The sequence below is a fragment of the Galeopterus variegatus genome, unplaced genomic scaffold, assembly GCF_000696425.1.
Source record: "Galeopterus variegatus unplaced genomic scaffold, G_variegatus-3.0.2 Scaffold3152, whole genome shotgun sequence".
Lineage (NCBI taxonomy): Eukaryota > Metazoa > Chordata > Mammalia > Dermoptera > Cynocephalidae > Galeopterus > Galeopterus variegatus.
Genome location: NW_007729263.1, coordinates 127,830 through 138,547, shown reverse-complemented (window position 1 = coordinate 138,547; position 10,718 = coordinate 127,830). Strand labels below are relative to the sequence as shown.

General features: G+C 46.7%; 1 protein-coding gene across 1 annotated transcript; it reads right to left on the bottom strand.

Annotated features, from left to right (window-relative positions):
• Nucleotides 1-1,091: 1,091 nt before the first annotated feature.
• RNASE13 (ribonuclease, RNase A family, 13 (non-active)) lies at nt 1,092-1,553 on the bottom strand. Its single transcript, XM_008584111.1, has one exon. It carries the CDS (start codon nt 1,551-1,553, stop codon nt 1,092-1,094), a length of 462 nt encoding a protein of 153 aa, XP_008582333.1.
• Between the last annotated feature and the right edge of the window lie 9,165 nt (nt 1,554-10,718).

Sequence of the window (10,718 nt, the reverse complement as noted above, 5' to 3'; positions counted from 1 at the left end):
TACCTGTCATCTTTAAAAGAAAAAAAAAAAAAAAAAGTAGCACTTCTGGTACACTAAGAAAAAGGGAATTAAATTAGAACTGAGTCAGTTGTGTGTTTTTAACTTTTTATTTTGAAAAGACTATAGATTCACAGGAAGTTGCAAAAAATAGTACAAAGAGGTCCCGTGTATCCTTCTCCCAGTTTCCCCCAATGGTTATATCTTAAATAATTCAGATGTGGTTCTAAAGCTTCACATGACTAGAGCTGGGCCTGCCTCATCCCCTGCCTTGTCAGTGGTAGACCCTGGACTTTGGGTGATTTGGGAAGAGCTACTGGAAGGAAAGGGAAGCAGGAACCTTTGGGGGAATGGGTGAGAAGATAATCTGAAATTCCAGTGAGCCAAGGTGAGAAGGATGGAAGGAAAAGAGGTTGGAAAAAGGAAGGCAGGATGTCTAAGGATAGTTGGGATTGCGAGGAGAGACAGCACTGGGCTCCATGGCGGAAGGAGGGAGGAAAGGACAGGATACATGAAGGGAGAATCAATGATTTCACAGAGAAGAGCAGGCTGGGAGCTGGGGGTGTGGGGAAGGGAGGCTAAAGCAAGACTAAGGGTCTCAGGAAGACTCCTATAGTTAGAGGCATCCACCATGTGGGTGAGTGAGTGGAGGGAGTTAGAAGAATGACGGGGAGGACAGATGAGAAGGGTGGGGGATGGGAGGTGAGATGCAGAGCTGGGTGCCTGTTGCCATGGTGTGCGCTCAGGCCCTGGGCTTCCATCCAGGATTCAGAATTTGGCCCAGTGGGCGGACAGTCACTGCCAACTGGACACAGTCAGCTTCTTGGGTGGGTTTTACTGTCTCTGGGAGAGGGAGGACGGTGGTGGGGATGGTAGGGAGGTGGTAAACAAGTTGGAAAGAGTCTAGAAGACAGTACAACTTTGCATGGTGATCAAAGCCCTAGACATTTTCCTGCCTACCTGGTGTCCTGGGAGGGGACCCTGCTTGCTTTGGAAGTCAGGGAGGAAGTCTTGTTGCAGCGATAAGAGTTTTGGAAATGGGGACAAGCTGACCCGTAGTGGTGGAGATGGAGGTGGTTCAGGAATTAAATTCCCTAGTAGTGGCCTATGATACCTATCGGTTCAGCTTCATACTTGCCAGAGCAGAGCAGGTAGAGTTTTTGATTAGTTAAGGTGCTATTGTAGTGGCAGCTGGTGGGTGTCTGTTCCATCCCCAGGGAGCAGATCGTGATAGGGAAGGAGTCCTCAGTAAGTGTGCAGTATTCACTGTAGTTCTCACAGAAGTTATGACTATATTTGCAGTTCTTCTGGATGGCTTTCCAGGGGGCATGGATCACATAATGGATCTTTGGGCAATACCAGTGTTGCATTTTGCCCCGCACATAGGCCATCACACCGTTACAGTAGCCCTGGAAACCCTCTGGGTAGTGAACCCTGGGATAGTCGATGTGTAAAGTTTGGAAGTTCTTGACAGTAGTCTGCAGCTGGATGTTCAGGACCAGAGTTTGTCCTAGAACAAGCTGAAGGAAAAGGAGCCGGGCCACAGCTGGTGCCATTCTTCCTGCTGGCAGAGTTAAGATGGTTGGAGGGAGGGGTGGGCATAGAGTGGCTGTCTTCCCCTTCCCAGTGCTCCAGCATTCCCCAACCTTCCCTATGTGCCTTCTCTACCAGCTAAGTGTGGACAGTACCTCAGAGATCATCCAGACCAAAGTCCTCATGCCCCAGAGAGAAAACACTTGCCCAAGGCCACCCAGCTAGTCAGCCACCTTTAGCCATTCCCCCCTCTCCTTTGGTCCACCACAGGGTCTCAGCCTCACCCAATGTGTGAGCTGCAACACTTGCAGAATAGGAGGTCCAACTGATCCTATGGTGAGAGACTTCCCAGTTATCCCTCGTCCCTTCTGGTAAAAATGCAGAGGGCATAGAAGGAACAGGCTGAGCTGACAACTCAATTCTCTGATGGCTCCAGAAGAAGGACAAGAGCTAAAGACAGCTGGGTGGGAGCAGGGATTCTTCTTGCCTGAGGCCAAGGACAGCCCAGAGGTGAGAAGAGGCTAGGAAGTTTTCTGGGTAAAGACCAGTCTGGGAGCCCCTGTGCTGAAGGGGTTGAGTGGGTGGGAGGAAAGAGACATTGCTAACTGGCTGCCTTCTCTCTGGTGTATCATTAGAACACTTAGTTCCAACTTCCTTACCAGAAGTCCTTTGATGTTTTCTCTGGTCCACAGCCTCTGCTCTCATGGTAAGGTGAGAAGGAAAGCACTGTCATGTTTCTGAGGAACAAAGTGCTTCTACTCCTGACCCTCAGAGAACAGAGGGACCACCACTCTCTCATCCCACTCATGGGAGCCCAGGAGGCCGTGTATGCAGGGGCCTCCACCAAAGTGCCAGGCTGAGAACCAAAGACCTCCATGTGGACTCCCCACATTCCCTGCCATCAACCTCAATCTCACACCAACATGCCTCACCTGTGCCTCAGGCCCTGTCCGAGTCAGGGCACTCTTGGAAATCTGTGCACGCTGATTCCAAAGCCTCAGACTTGGCAGGTTGGATTCAACATCATAGCCAGCACCTGAGGGAGTGTGGACATGGGAGCCTGGCCTGAGTAGATTCTTGCTGTTTGTTTGTCTTTGGGTAGTCTGTCATACCGAGGAAAGGGCCTTGACTCTGTTTTTCATCAACATCTGCCCCTTCGTCAGAAACAAAGAGCTAGCTCCCCAGAGCCCGCCAGCCCTCGTCCTTGACTTCCACAGGCCTCTCAGCTTTGTCTCCTTGCAGGGTGTTCTCCAGATTTGGGGCTTCCTCTTAGGAAAGCCTTTTCACTCTCACCCTGGACAGCAGGAATGGGGAGTCAGATGCAGAATGCTGAGTGCTCCAAGGCCCATTGTGTAGCTCAGGGAGTTGGGGGAGGCACACAGAGAGACATATTGATGTCCTCACTTGCAGCCCGGCTAAACTTGCTCTTTCTGACAGCAAAAACTACAGTCCAAAACTGAATCCATCCTCCCCACAACTTGCTTATCCTTCTGTGTGGTCTGTTTCAGTTTTCTCAGTTACCTACACAAGAAACTTAAGAGTGATCCTAGATTCTAGACCCCACTGTCTCCCTATCCCCGCCTATTGGGAGGCAGTACTGCATGGTGCTTAAGATGAAGGCTTTTGAGTACAACAGACCATTGAATTGAAGAGAGTGATCCTAGATTCTAGACCCCACTGTCTCCCTATCCCCACCTATTGTGAGGCAGTACTGCATGGTGCTTAAGATGAAGGCTTTTGAGTACAACAGACCATTGAATTGAATCCAGGCTCAGTAGCTTATGTGCTGTAAACCATCAACCTAAGTTTACTAAGCCACTATAAGCTTCCATTTCTTCATCTGTTCATGAGGATGGTATTTTACAAGTCATGGCAGTATTAGGATTCACTAAGATGTATATCAGGAACTTTTAGCCCAGTGCCTGGCACATGATGAGTACTGAGTATAAGCATGAGTCCATCAGTCATGCAGCCCTGATAATCTTAAGTAAAACTTTTCCCAAATCCATCCCTTCCATTCCTATTTCTTCCCCTTCTCAGATTCTCCTCTCTCCTGGAAACCACGCACTCTCCAACTCCAGTAAGGCTCAACCCAAATATTTCTTTTATATAACTGCCAGCATAAAAATGCAGTCCTCTCTTTTTTTAAAAAGTCTACAATAGCTTCTAGTTTCTTATAGAGTGTATAGTCCACACTGCATCTCATAGAACAAAAGACCTTCTGTATTAGTCAGTGTCTGTTGCTTACAACATATATACCTGAAACTGGGTGATTTATAAAGAAAACGAAATTTATTGCTTACAGTTTCTGAGGCTGGGAAGTCCAAAGTCCATCAGGTGGTGGCAACAGTGACTCAGGAGTTTCACACTGCAAGATGGTGGAAGCAGAGAGAGAAGAGAGAGAGAAAGACTCTCTTCTCTCTTTTTTTTTTTTTTCTTTTTGTCTTTTTTCGTGACTGGCAGCGGATCGCAACCCTCAGTGTCGCGCCCATACCAGGCCGGGACCGGCAACGGGATCGCAACCCTCGGTGTTGCTCCCGCACCTCGCTCAGCCAGTGAGCGGCCGGTCTGTATGTGGGATCCGAACCCTCGGCGGGAGCGCTGCCACGCTTCCCAAGTGGCGCACTGTAGCAGTGCTGAGCTTCTGTTTCCTCCTCTGTAAGGAAGGATAATACCTTTCTTACCTAATAAGGCTGCAAGTATAATATGGGACAGCAAGTGTGAAAGTGCTTTTTAATCATTAAACAATATATAAATGGATATATAAACAGTATATAAATGGATAATATATAAATGGACAAACAGATATGGTTTCCTAGGTTTTACACCAACTCACTTATGACACCTGTAAAGCCCCTATTATTCCCCAAACAAGCCTAATGTCAGCACACTCACCAACTCCCCATCACTGCTCTGCCAGTCTAGAGCCCCTGTTAACTTCTGCCTTAGAATTCACTTCCATGAAGCTTATGATTAATTTTTTTTTGGGGGGGGTTAACTTTATTTATTTATTTACTTATTTATTTTTAAAGCCTACGGTACCTGGTATTCCCAGGTGATCTCCCACCCAAATACTAACCAGGCCTGCTTAGCTTCCTAGATCAGATGAGATCAGGTACATTCAGGGTGGTATGGCCATAGACTATGACTATTTTAAAGTAATTTTTAAAAATTGATTGTCAAGGGCTGGCCTGTGGCTCACTCGGGAGAGTGCGGTGCTGATCACACCAAGGCCACGGGTTGGATCCCTACATAGGGATGGCCGGTTTGCTCACTGGCTGAGTGTGGTGCTGACAACAACAAGCCAAGGGTTAAGATCCCCTTACCGGTCATCTTTAAAAAAAAAAAAAAATTGATTGTCAGATGCTATCTGAAAAGCACTGTGACAAATGTTGTAGAAAAATATGAAGGTAAGTAAGACTGTTGCAGTCCAGATTAGATTTATGATTCAGTAGGAAAGACACATGTATAAACATATGTTACAAAGATGTGAGCACAGGTCCAGGCACAGTGCTGAGTGGGGATGGAGTGGTGGGCCTTCAGGTTTATCCTATGATGATCCCTGGGATTGCTTCGGCCATTCTGACATCCTCAGCATGATTAGAGTAAGCCTGAGATTTGTGGGATTGTTATCTCCATTACACTGGGCTTTACATATACAAGAATTACCCTAGAGACAAAGAAAGTAAGTTCTAAAGGGACAGTAGCTGCTCAAGGTCATGTCTAATTCAGTGGTTCACAACGGGGGGCAATTTGGTAATTGGAGACATTGTTTGGTTGTCATGACTGGGAGCTGTCACTGGCATGAGGCCAGGGATATTGCTGAACATCCTACTTTATACAGGGCAGTTCCCACAACAAAGAATTATCCAGACCAAGTTGTAAATAGTGCTGAGGTTGAGAAGCCTTGTTCTAATTAATAAAAATCAGATTTCCTAAAAAGACCAGACTGACTTGTACTTTATGTATTTAAAAGAGTTTGTAAACATCTGGGACTTAGAAAAATTTTTGTTAAACAGATTTGATTGTAATAGTGCTGGTTCTTCTACCAGCAAAAGGAGTACTAATAGTTTACCTTTGAGACATAACTTTGAGTTATTTTTCCTGTAGAGATGACCCTCTGCATGAAATCATCTACACATTCTCTCCCTTCCTCCCCAATGGTAACCATTTGTAGAACAACTGGCTAGGGCACAGATGAAGGGGTGACTCCCTGTGGCTGAGGAGAACCACAAGATTTTGCTCTAAGTGGGTTCACCACAGTCTCAGTGGCAATAAGTTTTGTCCTGTCCAACTCAAATGGTTCAAACAGTATGTTGTGTCATGGACAGTTGCTGGGTTGTCCTTGCACCCAAAGGATTGCTTCAGCCAACTCAACGTTCTTGTCATTGTGTCACCTCAACCCTGGGGCTCAAGTCTGGGAGTTGCATTGTCAGTCCCTCAATCTGCTAACAAATTTTGTGGATTGGTTTTGATTGCACCGGAGACTGGGATTATTCAGGAGAAAAGCAAATGCCTTCTACCCTAGCAGTTGAACCAGTTAGGGTCACTTCTATGCTACGCACTATGCTTTGTCCTGTGGAAGGTACAAAAGAAGTGTACCAGGTGGTCCTAATCTTCTGAGAATTGACAGTCTAAGTTGGAGAAAAATGATAAATACATGTGAAGAAATAACCAATGGTTCAAGGCAGAAAATTATACATCTTGAAGCTGTAGGAATTTAGAGGTAAGAAAGATTTCTCTGAATTGTGGTGGTCAGAGAAAGTTTTACTGGAAGTTCCTCCTGGGGCCTTGGGATGGGTCTCATGGGGCAGTTAGTAGTTAAGTGGAAATAAAGAGGATTATGAAAGGTATGTTTGAGAAAAGGGAGAAAAACAGTCTGGTTGGGATGGAGGCACTCTGGCAGAGAAGTCAGAGATAAACTTAGAAAGACAAGTTGCCAGACTGTGGCAGACCCTGCGTAGCAGGCTAAGGAATTTATACTTTATTCTGTACATAACTGGGGAGCTGGCAAGGGCTATGAGATAGTGACCTGGTGAAGCTGCTCACCCCTAGACTGGGTCCCTTCTCCTATACCCTGGCTTGTCCAAAGGCATTGGTCTGAAAGCAAGGATTCCGCCTCTGTCAATGCTGCCTCCTCCAGACCCACAGCTGCTCCAGGAAGGTCATGGGAATTCAAACACCCAAGCAAGTCCCACATCTGACCCCAGCTTGCTGTATGCTTCACTTTCCCAGCCTTCAAAAATGAGTCCATTACCTTTATTTATCCAAGGATCAACACAATTAAGATAACAGAGCTTGGATCTGCTCCTGTTTGGAGGGAAACTCTCCTGGGCTTTCCTTTGGTATCCAGAGGCTGTGTGGAACTCCGGAAGAGAGAGAGGGAGGCTTGCTCTGAAGGGTGGGCACCAATCCAGGCCCGCCCTCCTCCCTTCCACTCCCCCTCACTCCCTCCCAACTCAGGCTAGAGGAAGCAGCAGCTGTTGTCCTGTGGGGAAGACAGGCAGAGGTCCACATGGCACTGCTGGGATTTTCACAACACCCGCCCCAACTTAAACACACACGCAACAGCAGCCTGGGGAGAGGTTGGGCCCAGTGGAGCAGTGACAATGGCAATAGAGGGAAAAAGAGGCTAGGTAAAAGTTGCTTGTATGAGGGGCTTTCTTCTCTCCCATCTTCTCTCCCACCACTTTGTCCTCGGCTCGCCCTCTCTCCGTTGCTCTTCTCCCTTCCGCAAGACTCCCTAACCAGTCCTTGGCCTGCTGCCTGACTCCTTTTGTCCTCCTAAACCTTGTCCCCCTTCCTCCATCTTTTCCTCTTGCTCCATGAATGCAGAGAAGGTAAAATAGCAAAATTATCCTACCAAGTGCAAAGTAACAAAGATCTTGGGAGCTAGTAATTTAAGCAAAAGAACAAAATTATCTGCTTTATCCAAATAATTGAGGCAAAGCAAAGTTTTCAGCTGGTATTGTACAGATGGTAGGTTCAACTCTTCTACTCCAATTTTCATGTGCAAATGTAAACCTTTACTCTCTTTTCCCTTTGACCTGAGACAGTAGGGCCATGTTTATTTCACTTACATGCAGTACTAAGGCAGCCTTCTAGAGAGCCCAGCATAATGGAGTTAAAAGAGCAAACTAGGATAATTATGATGACAGGAAAACATAAGAGCAGAGGGCAGTTCAAATCGTGATTTGGAAACATTTCACTCTAGGATAATGGGAAGTGAAAGGAGACTGGGCTAGGAATTCAAATGAACTCACAGTTCTCACCTCCTCCCCCCACCCCAGCCTCCACTCCAAGGGTTGGACAGGCACATGCTGATACCTGTTTGATCCACAGTCTGCCGAACCATTGATTTTATCTCCAAACATTTGTGTTTCTACAGCAGCAGGGGCATACACTCTATCCAGAAGTTCAGCCTGCAAAGATTCAGGCACCTTGACAAAGAAGTGAACAGCTGTACCCACAGCCAGGGCCTGGCTGAGGGCAAACCGAGGAGCCAGTGGCTTCTGTGAACTTGTTCTTGGTTCTCTTTCGCCATCTAGAGGCATTTTCTGTCTCCAACACCACGTTTTTTTCTGAAGATCCTTCATCCTGACCCACAATTGTGCTCTCCATATACCAAAATTATGTCCCTCTGGCCTCAAAATAAATACCTCATCTTCCTGACTTGAAATCCTAACTTTTGGGCCGGCCTGTGGCTCACTCGGTAGAGTGCGGTGCTGATAACACCAAGGCCACGGGTTCGGATCCCGTATAGGGATGGCCGGTTCGCTCACTGCCTGAGCGTGGTGCTGACAACACCAAGTCAAGGGTTACGATCCCCTTACCAGTCATCTTTTTTAAAAAAAAAGAAAAAGAAAAAGAAAAAAAAAAAAGAAAGAAATCCTAACTTTTGGACCAGAACACAAACCTTAGGTCCGAACACAAACTCTGCTCTTATACACAGAGCACAAACCTTATAATCAAGATGGTTTATGTGACTTCCTTACAATTATAATCCACACAACAGGTGGATGATCCTCTAAATAGACAGGATCACCTCTGCTTAGAACCCTCTAGGGCCTGCCATGGTCTCAGAGTAAAAGTCACAGCACTTCTAATGGTCTCTAAGGTTTCCATTGATCTGGCCCCTGGTCCATCTCTGAACCCCTCATTCCCCAGCTCCAGCCACACTGGGCACTTTGCTGTTCCCCTGACACCCCCGAAATCCATCTGCTTTAGGGCCTTTGTAGTGCTGTTCTCCCTACCTGGAACATTCTTTCTCCAGACAAGCACAAGTTCACTCTCTCATCCTCAAGTCTCTCCCAGAGTCACCTGCTTCAATGCTCCTACTTAAAAATCACTGCCCACCAACCTCTATCCTGTTCTATTTTTTTCCTTAGCAAGAATCACTTTGAGCAAAGTATATAATATATTTATTTTTACTGTTTTTCCCCAATGGAATGTAAGCTCCACAAAGGTGGGGATTTTTGTCTCTTTGGTTCACTGATATATCCCAAGTACCCTGGTACACAGTAGGTGCTCAGTAAATATTTGTTGACTACAATGAAGTGAATCTAAGATTTTGAGATCACCTACTACTTACAAGTAAATTCTGAAAATAAAAATACCATTCATCTCCATTTCCCAGGCCTTTGCATACACACAAATAGTGATGCTTCTCTGTCTCATTGTCTCAGTTCTCATGAGTTTCACATTCCAAGCTCAAGGTAGCCTCCAGAGCAGCACTGACCCGGACTGTCCACACAGCTGGAACCGCCACAAGGAACAATAGGACAAGGTGAAGGAAGGGCTAGGGCAGGATGTTGAGAGCAACACAACCACCAAGGGTGGGGGTTAGGTTTTGCAACTTTCAGTAAAGAAGGGAGGGAAAGAGTAAAGTTGAGAGGTGTTGGGTGCCTTCTCCAGGTAAAGCCAAGTGGCCTTGGCTGGCACCTGAAACTGGAGAGGCCCCAAAAGAATGAATCATTATGGAATAGTTGAGCTGTTGGGGATGGTGCTGGGCATCATGATCATGATGATTCATTCACTTCCCCATCTCCTCCATCTCCTCCAAAAGAAAAGCAGTATCTCTGAATGACATGAAACCGTATAAAGCAACTTTCTAGGCTGTTTTATCTGTACTTGAGGTCAGAGAAAAAGCAATTCTTAACACCACATTGATTAGCTCTTCCCAGGATCATGAACCAGAGGTGTGTATAGGAGGAGATAAATGACAACTCTCCCTGAAATTCATTTGGGTTGACACCTGGATCGGGTGATTTATTAAAGAGTCATTAAAAACATGTGGCCAGGGGCCAAATATAGTCTTTGAACGTGAGAATTCAAGCTTCCTCATTGCTGAACATATTTATGCGGGTACACTAGCTCCATAGGTATCCACTTATTTGGGATATATAAGTAGGAAGGCACAAACCTTATTCATTTTCTGATCCAGCAACTGCTCATCAACCCGCCCCCAACCAGAAGCAGCAGAGCCCGGGCTGGCTCTTAAGGAATTAGGCAGTGAGAAGACGCCCTCAAAGATCTGACAGCCCAGCAGTGGGTGGAAGCATCCTCAGCCCACGGAGCAGGAATCGCAGCACGAGGACTAAGCAAAGAGGTGAGGCCTATGACAGGATATGGTGAGGAGAGAGGATAGAGAAGGAGGGATGGGTTCTGAGTGGGTGAGAATTGTTCAGGTGGGTGATAACATGCACAAAGGAGGGGCTCAACTGAAGGGAGATGATGGGACATGCATGGGCGACAGAAGAGAGTGAGGGAGAGAGGAGAGTGATACTGGGAATGGAGGCACAAAAGGAAAAGAATGGGGATAACTTAGAGGAGATGGGGATGTGGAAGGAATGAGGCACAGATCTAGGGACATGGGGACACAAAGGGGATGGGACTTGAGGGAGAGGAGATAGAACAAAGAGTGAAAGGCAACAGGGAAAGAATGAAGGGAGCTAGGGGTACAAGATGTGGGGGATGTGGCCACAGAGTTAGGGGATGGGGTCAGAGTGGATGTGAGCACACAGGGGGAGGAAGAGACAAGACACAAAGTGAGGAAAGAAGGAGAGAATAGGGTAAGGAGGTGGGTGGTTAGCCAGAATGAGCAGGTATAGGAAGGCTAATTTCTCAACTGAGCACCTCTGCTCTCTGTTCCCAGTGGCCCCAGCCCTCCATTCTGACTGTTCCCCCTA

Bases quoted from the DNA above. Each gene is read 5' to 3' on its own strand.
- RNASE13 (XM_008584111.1), bottom strand. From the start codon at position 1,553: ATGGCACCAGCTGTGGCCCGGCTCCTTTTCCTTCAGCTTGTTCTAGGA.